Here is a 12,627-nt window from a genome sequence, read left to right on the forward strand (position 1 = left end):
TCTACTTTATAAAATTGTACTCTCTTGTCCCTACTCTTTTCTTTTCTTTTCTTTCTTCAAAAAGATTCCTAAAATTATAAATTTAGCCCTTTTTTAAGCTTTTAAAATTTTAAAACTAATAAGCTTTTAAAAAAAATAATAATTTAAGAGGTCTAATATTCACATCGTAGTAATTGCAAGATCAATAAAAATAATAAATTAGTAATTAAATCAATAATTGATTACTTAAATATATAACATTCCACAGTAATACGATAGTGTCTACTTTAAGCATAAGTTTTTCATAATTTTTCTTTTTAATCTTCAATTGAGATGATATTCTTTATTTATAAATTCAAAATCCGTGTAAGACTACTCCTAATAATCCTGAACGTCACAATTATTAATATGATAGTGACGTACACTAACTATTAAAATATTTATTTATATGCTATGATATAAAAAATTTAATCCATATTTCTCATATATTTTATAAACATTAACTTAATTATTAGATTTTATAATATTTTTATTCACAAATTTTGACATCCATGTGAAGGAGATATTTTTAGGCATTGGAGGAGTCGTTGAAAGATGGGTGAAGACGGCACAATAGCCACATGTCTGAATATAAAATAAAATAAAAAGTGCTCCGAACTTGACTGCATCGCGTACCCTGCGGTGGGCTGGCAAGTTGATAAGAACCTTGAAATCTATTTTGGATTTATTCTCCATCAACTTTTTTCAATGGCCAACTCATTGGGAATATAAAAATACACATTTACAATTACATAATATTAATTGAAATATACGAAATTTATTTTAAAAGCAAGTAAGTATTAAAAAATAAAAAGTTTGAATTTTAATAGGAATGTCCCTTACTTGGAGAGATTTTAACTCAATAGTATAACACACGACTCAAAAATCATGTGGCTTGACACTGGCGATCAAATTCTTGATGGGAATCATCAACTTTATAATGTTTTAATAACGACTCATGCTTTTTTAATGATCTTTTTTATGGTTATGCCGGCGATGATATGTGGATCTGGTAATTGGTCTGTTTCGATTCTGATAGGTGCATGGCATTTTCAGGGTTAAATAATATTTCATTCTGGTTCTTGCCACCAAGTCTCTTACTCCTATTAAACTCAGCTTTAGTAGAAGTGGGTAGCGGCACTGGGTGGACTTCCCGTATGGTTGGCCAATCCGTGACAACCCCACAACAAAGAGTGAAATGCCAAGCTCTTTCTCTATTAAAGCAAAAAGTATGCGCTCAAAATACTTACCGAAATCTTACGAAGCAACCGTGTTAGGCTTTATGTCTCCTGTAATGTACTACCACCTATCAATAGGCAGGTTAAACTTTTAATTTCGGTGTCTCAATTTCTATATTAAAAATGTAGGGATAAACATAAATGTTATATCACAACTGTCCAGATCAGAGATTTTCATAATATAATTAAAGAATTAAAATGAAATTGAAGTCCGAAGTTATAATAATGTATTTACAAGAAAAATGATTTAAAATTTCTCATTTTCTCTTAAAATTAGAATTACGTGCTTTGAACCGATTCACTTAGCTACAATTAATAGTGTCAACAACATAACACTCATAAGACATAATTTTCATTACAAATTTCATCAATTCTTTCATGGATAAATAAGCACGGTCGTCCATAACAATAGTATCTTTCATACTTAATTGAATTAAAAACTCAATTTTAAAAAGCGATATTATATTAAAACCTGACAACGTACACTTATTTTTTTTAATAACATTTGCTATAAGTGACTACCAATGATATTTAGGTCACACGTTAGCAAATAAACGATATTCTTTAGCATCCAAAACGATTTGTCGAATGGCTGCAACACCTCCAATTGCAGCAAGTACGGATGAAATCGCCACAATCACACTGTTTATCCAAAAAATAAAGGTTCTCTTCGAAGGCTTGAAAGTCGCATTGTAGAAAACCATTGGCATGATGAAGTCGAGTGGAATGAACCCTAATGCTCCAATTAATCCCATTAGATCCCCAAAGAAAGGCAACATGGATGAAAATATGGTGGCAATGATCACCGTTAACGACCGTGATATCAACCTCGGCACAATGTTACGAGTCGAAAATTGTTTTTTAGTTGGGTCTGCTAATTTCTTCTCGAATAATTCGTTCGTGGGTTGTAAGTAAACCTACACAAATAAAGAATCAAATACAATTAATACGTCACGTGTTCGAGCTCGAATTTTTTATTTAAAGTTTATGATTTTATTGGATTTAAAATTTTGGGAGTTAGGAAGGATGGGATCTTACGCCGGTGACGGCTGAGACTTGCAAGAGGCAAAAGGCATTGGTCATGATGAGAAGCCAAGAGGGCAACTGATTTTGGCCCATGAAATTAGTAAGAACTGTTCCCTTGGCCTCATTTCCAAAGGCCCAATACCCTGAAATGCCTACGCTCAGAAAGGTGGCTGCTATCACTGCGTAACAAAGACATAGCCCTTTGAACATCTTGCCTTTCAATGGAGCTACTAACGTTGCCTGCAAAAATTCATCAATAAATTTCCCATAAGTTTTAATTTTAATTTTAAACTACTAATTTTCGGTAAAAATATATCATTAAAATAAGATGAAAGAATTAACGTTTTCCTTCTCAACTGATGTGAAATCTCACAATTCACCCCATTTGGGGTCAGTGTCTTCGTTGACACTCGTTCCTTTCTCCAATCAACGTAAGATCTTCAATCCACTTTCTTTCAGGGTCTTTGCTAGTACCCGCCTCGTGTCTACTCCCTTAGGGACTTAGCATTTTTGTTGTCACATCGTTCGGTGTCTGGTTCTAATACCATTTTGTAACAACCCAAACTCACCGCTAGTAAATTTTTGTTGCCACATGTTTCGTTTCTCTCCGTATTTAAGACAAAATTTACAACATTATTCGTGTGTGTAGGGACAAATTTCAAATTTGTACCTGTATTTCGGGAACCATTCCACATGCGTAAGAAGTTGCAATGACTGAAATGCCATTGAAGGCATTAAATAGCTGGCCGACTGCGGACCCTTGAACGGAGTAGTCTTTGGGAGGTGCATTCTTGGAATAACCTGTGGATGGGAAGGATTAAAGGGTAATTTCACAGACTAAAAGGAATTTAATGTGAAAGTACATATATAACCTTCTTTACCTAGTATTAAAGAAGCAACTGTCACACAGGCACTGTAAGCAAGGGAGAGAGTGAGGGAGAGAAGGTTGATATGCCTTAGAGAATGGAAAGATGGAATTTGAGCCAAAATCAGAATTAATGATCCAAATATCATTATAAATTGGTATAATTTCATTGTCCCTTCTGGATTTGAGAGCACATAAATATACTGCCAAAAAAAATAATTAATAATTAATAATTAAAAAGATTATATTTTTACTGAATTAATAACTTAGACAAATTAACCTTTTGGTAATAATATAATGGTAAAATATCACCTTCATGTTTTGACCGCCAATAAGAATTCCAGCAACAACAGAACCATAACACACCCCAAATTGAATTGGGCCCACATAGAAAGTGCCCCATTTGGGTCCTGCCATCTCACAGTAACAATGAATTATTATTATTATTATTATTATTATTATTATTATTATTATTTTCTTCAGTAATTAATCTTTTTATGAAATAATAATTATGTGTACTACTTTGAATTAATTACCCATCATTTAATAATCAATTACTTTTTTAAAATTAAATTTATTAACATTACTTAATTTTTTTACTTTGATTTTCTATCCTTAAAAGTCAAATTTTGAAAACTAAAAAATTTAGTTTTTAAATTTTTGTTTATTTATTAAAGGTGAAAATCTAAAGAATATAAAACAAAAAAAATAGTTTTGAAGTGGGTCATTGCATAGTTCACGATCCAAAAATAAATAAAAATAAATAAATAAATAAAAGTCAAAGTCTTTCGGATTTTTATAATAAAAAGAAAATTTTAAATTTATATATTTTTACGATGTTTATTTTTGTTTCCATAAACATGATAATTTTTATTATTTAAAAATTTTAAGACGAATTAAAATAGTCATTTTTAAAAATATATAGAGACCAAAATGAACGTTATCCATAAAATATATGGATTAAAATGAACAAAACTTGAAAGTAGAGGGACCAAAATGAATATCGATGTCAAATTATAATCACTGACTCTTGAACGTATCTTTAGTACAATTATTAGAGATATTAGTCATTGAACCTTCAAACTTAAAAAAACGTATAACTTGTTAAAAATTTGTTGTTTAGTTAACAAAAAGAAAAGGACGTTACCGAGAATATTAGTAGCCATATCCCGAAACCTAAGTAAACGAGAACCATTCATAGCGTGGTGCTCTAAAACGAGCGATAGGAGATGGTAGGCATAGAAAGTGACTAAACCACAAAAAGCAAGGCCTACACTTCCGCCAACCCAACCTAGCATCTTGAACGCAAACGGAAGGCTTAGTAGCGATGGTGCCACTATGGATGTCGTCAAGTGGTACCCACAATGCCACCATGATCCTATCATCCATATCACCAAACAATAATATATCATCAAATTATTAATAATTACTCATTTTTAATTTCTCATGAAAAAAGAATATATATATATATATATATATATATATATTGAATATTGAACCGCAATACAAAAAAATTACATGAAATTAACGACTTTTAATCCTTTACTTTAACTATTGGTGATATGTCACGCTAATTAATATACTGAATTTAACTTTATTTAATTGACTAATATATTAAGAATTATCGGTCTCAACAATGGTAGAATATTAATTAATTCATTAATCCTTTTAATTAGTCAATAAAATACACGTTTACAAAATTAAAACATTTAAAATAATATTATTTTAAAAGTTATTATCTTACAGACAAGATTTCTTTTCAAGAAAAAATTAATAATAAAAGTCTTTGAGGTAACAGAGAAGGGAAGAAAAGTCGCCGATGTTGAGGCCAATAGTGACCGTACCGTCGCCGTAAAATATGGATTCTCAAATTCCGGCAAGTTTTCCGATCACCGAAAAACAAAAATTGAACAGAAAAAAGAAACTCTAACCTCGGGATTTAAGTACAAACAGAGCTCCGGCATCGAGGTCCACCGTCACCTGAACTTGACCGTCACCGTTCTCTTTCTCCTTCGCCATTGTATCTACAGAGGTCGGCGTTTTCGCTCCCATTTCTCTCTTGTTCTCTTACTCTCAAGGGCTCGTTTGGATGGGGAGAATGAGGTTTGGCAGGGAGAGGAAATATAAAACCGTTTTCAAAAGGATATTTAGTTCCCTTTATTTGATACCCTTCCAAAAGTTATATTTTTAAATCAATAAAATAAAAATTAACATAATTATTCATTTATTACCACTGATTTTTTTAAAAGTAATTATGTTTAATTTAATTTAATTCATAAGAATTTATTAACCTTATTTCTTTTTAATGTAATTTTTAATTTAAATTAATGATAATTGGTTGACTATTACTATTTACTTGTTACTTATAATTAGTTAAACTAGATTTTTAGTATATTAATTAAATTATATTAAATTCAGACCAATCCTATTAAACAAGAATTTGTTAATATTATGGACAAGAATCAAACACGTTATATCATGGATAAAAAGATAAAATGTTAAATTATGATAAGATAGCATATAGTTACCAACCAAACAGTCCCACTCTTTATCTTCTAAATAATGACACGACCTGAGAAAGTAGGGCACAAATTTTAGGTAGCGTTGACAATTTTTTATGCTAATCTGTAGTCTACCCTTTTTATTTTTTATTTTTTTTTTTAAAAACTTTGTTTTAAACTTGGAGAGCATTAAGAATTGGATTTAAAAAGAGAAAAAAATAAATCAAATAAAATTTGTATGGAACGAGGGTAGGTTAATTGTTATGACTCGAGATGATTTGTATGAAATTAAAAGTAAAGTCACCTCAAAATAGATAAATATTATACTATATTATAAAGATAGAAGAGTGTTATTTTTGTTGCCTTAATATCATTATTTTATTTTTAAAAAATAAATTAAAAGGCTATTATTCTTTTATTTATTTATTTTAAATGATAGTACTATTATTATAAAGTGATTGAGTGGGAGAACCTAAAATCAAAATAATAGAAACAAGTTGAGAGATTGAGAGAGGCAATTGGTATATATATATTAAAAAAATAATAAATAAAAGAATTTGTTAACCGAATAAGGAATAGAATAAAAAAAATAAAAAAAATTATTAGACAAATGGTGGGTCCTACATTTTTTATATTCCTAAAATAATTATTCATTCAACGCCGAGAAATGGGAATCAGAGCAAATGGATAAGAGACACTGGTAACTGTAACGGAAAAGTGGTAATCCTTTTCTTCCTTTCCGGTTTCGAAATTACAGGCCGGTTTTCCGATCACCGGAAACAATAATTCCGAGCAAAATATCCGGAAAATCGTAACGCTTTCTCGTCGCCGGTGGTTGGTGTCACAGTTCCCATCTCTAACCGTTTCTAATTAAGATAAGATAAGACAGTAGTGAAGTCAGTGGCCCAGACGTAAGAGAAATTAAGAACGTGGTCGGGAGATTTTTTTTTTTTTTTTAATTAATATAAAATTATATTGCATGTACGAAATAAATTTAAAATTATATAAGTAATTCTTAAATAGACAATAAATAATTGAGTTCATTTCATAATGCTCCCATCTTTTTGTCCATAACCTAATTCTTCTTGTCACGGGATCATAAAAATATGTGATTAAATTATTTAACTATTCTTAAACTTTCTCCTTTATTTAAAAAATATTTCTAACTTATTCTAAATTTTAAAAAATTTCAATAATATTCTTAAATTTAAAAAAAATTAAAAAATACATTCATAATTTTTTTTAATAGAAAACATTAATACTTAAAAAAAAAACTCGAAAAAAAAAACAAGTTTAGTCCATGTTTTAACTTTGAAAATTGTTTAAAAAATACCTTGCAGTTTTCAAAAAAATACCCTAAACTTAAAAAAGACATAAAAAAACACCTTTAAATTTATAAAAAAATAAAAAAATACATTTATGTAACACGTTTAAAAAATATTCTTAAACTTTCTAAAATAACATTAAAATATTTGTAGATAATTTTTGAGGTATGATAGATGTTTATGAATAATAATAAAACCATAAAATATGGGCCGATTCTTTATTTATTATCCCCCATCAATTTCAACCAAAAGGGGAGGGGACAATAAAAAAAAAAGAGAGAATTTTAGGGGATTCCTTTGAAAATTGTGTTGAAATGTGAGGTCAGAATATGGTGGGTCTGCTGTGGGGTACGAGTTTAGACTTGAAGGGCTATTGAATGCTATTTTGGAGTTACGCTCAACCAGTTCAAACTTGAAAGACGTGTTTGACGTTGTAATTTTTTCTTTAAAAAAAAAAATAATAAAATAAATAAATAAATATATATATATATATATATTTTATTTTTTTATTTTTTTTTAGCTCATCAGATTCATTATTATTTTTATAATATGTTTGAGCTTGGATTGATTGTTTAACTTTCAATTTTTTTTTAAAATTTATTAAAACTAAAATCAGATTTTAATTTATTAAATATTCGATCTTATTAAACATTTTTCTAAATTAAATAGACAAAAAAGGAAAAAAATTTTAAGAAACCTTCTAATCCAAAGCTTGTGGATTGGGAAGTATCTTCCATCACTTCTTTCAAGTGATTCTAGATTGTTTTAAATGATTCTAGACTGTTTTAAAGTAACGAAAAAAGTAATCCCCGTTTTTTTTTCACTAAATTTTTGTTCTTAAAAATAAAATATGTTCTCAAACAATATCAAAATTCTACGATCTAAACGATTCTACAATTGGTTCCATTATGTTTAGAAACTGTTGTGCCAACTTCCGCTTACTATGCTTTGATTCATTATCTATGGTCATTTCTATGGTTTAAAATGCGTCTACTATGATGTGGGATCTCACAGTTAAGTTACACTGTAGATCGATCCCGAATAACATTGTTTGTGTACACGAGTCAACGATCGAGGTTGCTGGGTACCAATTATTGAAATACCGTCGCTGACACTCATTCCCTCCTCTCCAACCAATTTGAGATCTAACAATCCACTCCTCTTGGGGCTCAGCGAACTCGCTGACACTCATTCCCTCCTTCTATCGATGTGAGACCCTCCAATCCACCCCCTTCGAGGCTCAGCCTCCTCACTGACACATCATTCGATGTCTGGCTCTAATATCATTTGTAACAACTCAAGCCCACCGCTAGTAGATATTGTTCCCTTCAACTTGTTACATATTGTTGTTAGCCTCACGATTTTAAAACGTGTCTGGTAGGGAGAGATTTGCATATTTTTGTAAGGAATATTTCGTTCCTCTCTCTCATCAATGTGGGATCTCATAATCCAACGCTACTGTATTAGAGCCAAACACCCGGCGATGTGCCAGCTAGGACGCTAATCCTTCAAGGGGGTTGACATTGGACGGTGTGTCAACGAAGATGCTAGGCCTCGAACAAGGGTGATTTTGAGATCCCACAATCTGTTGGAGATGGGAACGAAACATTCTTTATAAGGTGTGGAAACTTTTTCGTAACAAACGCGTTTTAAAGACGAGAGGAAGTCTAAAAGAAAAAATTCAAATAGGACAATATTTGCGGGGATTTAAACATCTCTAAGTCATATGAGCTGCTCTCTCAATATTATTGTCATCCTAGTTACAAAGTGATCATTTCAATTTATATTATACTAGTACAAAGTAATCATTTCAATTTATATCATGAACCTTTGAAAAATTTCATTAAAATTTGAAATTTATTTGAAATTACATTTCTACGCTTTTACTAAATAAATCCACGAACATTTTCCGCCTATTCAACTAATTGGCTTTTTCACTCGGTCACGTGCTGCTCCCGTTTTCTATAATGGCCTAGTATTGGGCTGCTTGGATCTTGTTGGGCTGGGAGGGAAAAGTATGGTTAACCATTTATTTTTATAAACTCAATAAAACCATTATTATAAAAAAAAATTACAACCAAAATATATATAGGAATAAAATTAAATAAAATATCGCTATGGCAAGTTTCCCTAAGTTACATGACCCATAAAAATTGCAGAATAAAAATGATGTAATTTGATATAATTATTAATTGGAGTTTTAATAATTAACTCTAAATTGATTTTTCTATGTGTAAGAATTAATTTTGAATTAGGAGAAAGTATATAGAGATAAAGATATTAATTAAACAAAATATCAAAATATAAATATAAAAAATAAACATTGTAAGAGTATAAAAATTAAAATGGATTAAATTTAAACTTTCCTCCCATTTTTATATAGTGTAAAATTATTTCTTGACATTAATAACCCTTAAATTATTTATGTTTCAATATGTCCAACAAATAAGCTATTCTAAATTCATAATATTTCAAACTTATTTTTTCGTTGCTCTAAAATCTTGATGGCTTATCTACCTCCTTACTATATTTGAACTAATCATGAAAATAGGAGTGTCTATTTATATTCGTGATGAAAAAGATAATAATAAAATAAGAATTTAAAAATAATAATTAAATAAAGTGACCAATCCCGCCTTGATTAGACCACCAATCATTTTAATATTTTAGAACTGTGCACCCCACCCAACATTGAGCTTTGTAATTATCAAAGGATTCTTATTTTTTTAAAAAAATATTAATTTCAAAACTTTTTTTTTTTTGTAAAAAAAGTTGTGGATATATATTTGTTTTAACCAAGTTTTTTTTAATAATTATTTCTAGGATTCGTAATTTAAATAGTAAAAGTTTAAAAATATTTTATTATTTTGAGTGGAGTTTTTATAATTGAATTCATGGCAACAATATTTCTTCCAAATATTTTCATTTTAGGTTTTTAATTTCAAGTTAGTTTTAGTTAACTTAAACAAAATCAAATACCCTCTTAAATTATTTTAACAAAAAAAACCAAAAAATAATTATAAAATTATTAGTATCATGTTTTAAAAATATCTATAAAATTAAAAAAAAATATATTAATATCTTTGAATTTGTAAAAAAAAAAATAAAAAAGTTGGAGATAATCTATGAACAAAAGTTAGAGATAATATGAAGTGTTTAAACTCATTAAAAAGTGAAGGGTAAGAGTGTTAATATATTTTTAAAATTGCATGAGTATTTTTCAAAGATACTAAAATTATTTTTTAAACATTTTTAAAAAAATTGAAAGATATTAATCAAATTTTTTAAATTAAATGGTATTTTTATTAAAAATTCAAGATATTTTTATTGAAAACATTCCATTGAAAATTGAAGAATATTTTTTAAACAATTGACTAGTGTTATGGAGAAAAATTAAATTTAAGGATTGTTTTTAGAAATTTAGAGTTATTATTATTATTTTTAGATAAAGATATAAAATTTATAAACATATTTTTATTTTTGTTAATGTGATCTAATATTAAATAATTATTGATCCCACCCAATCTACAAACATAATTGTGTGGATTAAATATTTTTAATTATATTTGGTTTTTTTATTAGAAAGGTAATTAACATATTCCCTTCTACAAAACCAATAAATAATTAAATTGAAATTTCTATATTTTAACATTAATTTCATCGTAAATATAGTATTTTTTTAATTGGTGCAATGAGACATTCAGCTTTTTAAACAAATTTTTATATTCAAAATTTCTATCTGTTTTTAAATAAAAAAAAACTTAGTTTTATTGGAGTACTCTAATTTTTTACTTATTTATTTATCTCTGGATTTTAATTTAAAAATGGATGGCTATCTAATTTTTTTTATGGATATTGAATAAATTGATCTTAATTGTATTTAAGTGAAAATTGTACTCTTGACTCCGATAATAAGGTATGGTTACATCTGAGAGTAATCTATGAAACGGCACTTTAAAAAAAACCTATTTGAAGACGGGATAATTTAGGTATATAATTAATTTCTGCAATATAATTTGGAAGCTATTCATTTTTTTAAGAGAGGATGGAAGATATTGAAGGTCTATTCATAAGGTAAAAAATGCACAAATAAATAAATAATAAAAATAAATAAATAAATAAGGTTTAGGAAAGTTTTAGAAAAGTGTCAGTTATATTTCTATCCCATTTTTTAATTTAATTTATATTCGCTTGAGTTTGTTAATAATATTATTTTAATATTTTATAATGTTACAAAACTATGATTTATCTAAATATTTGTTTAGATCGTTACATAAAAATTAATAAACAGAAATTAGAATTAATACCTCGTTCTCATTTATGAATATTAGAGATGTTGAGTTTCATATTATTGGTCAATATAACAAAATGGAAATATATGTATTATGAATATTAGAGATGTTGAGTTGTTCATATTATTGGTCAATATAACAAAATGGAAATATATATACATATGTATACTATCGAAATAATTTTTAAACCAAATAGGAGGAGAATTTTAATAAGAGGATAAATATTTTAACCAGATATAAAATAAGATTTGTCTAATGATTTCGTGCCCAATTTTTGTGTGAGGTATATAGCGTTTAATTTTTATTTTTATTTTGATTTTTTTAAATCTTTATTTTTGTACAAGTTTATACATTTTTAACCCTTTCTTTTACATGTTTGGTGTCATATATATTTTATTCTTATTCATTTATGAACCATGTACATATTTTATCAATTTTACCTTTTTTTTTTCATTATTTCTTTACGATTTTAGGTGAAGTATATATATTTTATATTATTAAAAAATATTTTAATAATAATAAAATTTCAACCATTAAATTTACATTGATTAAGAATATTATTATTAAAATTGAAAGTTCAAAGCCATTTCATTTTAGTTTTTTTATATTATATTCTATCTTTTTTTTATTATTATTATATTGGTAGAAGGTATAAATGGTTGAATATATTAAATATAATATAATATAATGAAAATGTCAATATCAATTATTTTTCTATACGAACGAAAAGATATTCTTCACATATCTAAGTCAAAAAGTTCATAAAAGTTTATACCGCATTTAAATAGAAGAATGTCAATAAAATCACACTTTTTGACCGAAGAAGTACAAACACGTAAATCTTTATCTCGTTGACAAGTTTACTCCCCTAGCAGGTAAAAATTATCCATATTTTTATTTATGTTATCATTTGTCGTTATTAATATACTTACGGAGGATTAAAGATTAATTTTTAATATATATTAAATAAAACAAAATAATAATATTATTATGCTTAACATTTTAAAAGTTAATATCGACAAATAAATAAAAATTAATGGGATAATATTTTAAGCAAATTCTTATCCCAATTAAAATATAAATTTTTTATTTATTAAAATTTTATTTAATATTATATTATATTTTGATCTATACATATTAAATAAAAATTAATGGGATAATATTTTAAGTAAATTCTTATCTCAATTAAAATATAAATTTTTTACTTATTTAAAATTTTATTTAATATTATATTATATTTTGATCTATACATATTAAAAAATGGTTGTTTAAGCTGTCGTCAACAATTTTTCAACATATCAAAGAAACTAAATATAATTTTTTTCATTTACTAAAAATTTATAAAAACATTTTTATTTGAAG

General features: G+C 27.2%; 1 protein-coding gene across 2 annotated transcripts; it reads right to left on the reverse strand.

Annotated features, from left to right (window-relative positions):
• Positions 1 to 1,701: 1,701 nt before the first annotated feature.
• LOC111809315 (GABA transporter 1) lies at positions 1,702 to 5,287 on the reverse strand. Of its 2 annotated transcripts, XM_023695759.2 has the most exons (7): positions 5,079 to 5,285; positions 4,295 to 4,525; positions 3,460 to 3,557; positions 3,164 to 3,350; positions 2,953 to 3,083; positions 2,295 to 2,522; positions 1,702 to 2,173 (listed from the first exon to the last, which is right to left on the reverse strand). In XM_023695759.2, the coding sequence occupies exons 1-7, from the start codon at positions 5,197 to 5,199 to the stop codon at positions 1,793 to 1,795; spliced, it is 1,377 nt and encodes a 458-aa protein (XP_023551527.2). In that variant the 5' UTR covers positions 5,200 to 5,285; the 3' UTR covers positions 1,702 to 1,792. The 2 variants fall into 2 exon arrangements, with proteins under 2 accessions (XP_023551527.2, XP_023551535.2); XM_023695767.2 differs by lacking the exon at positions 4,295 to 4,525 and having other exon boundaries at positions 5,079 to 5,287.
• Between the last annotated feature and the right edge of the window lie 7,340 nt (positions 5,288 to 12,627).

The sequence above is a fragment of the Cucurbita pepo genome, chromosome 1 (genome assembly GCF_057944985.1).
Source record: "Cucurbita pepo subsp. pepo isolate OVF chromosome 1, ASM5794498v1, whole genome shotgun sequence".
Taxonomy (NCBI): Eukaryota; Viridiplantae; Streptophyta; class Magnoliopsida; order Cucurbitales; family Cucurbitaceae; genus Cucurbita; species Cucurbita pepo.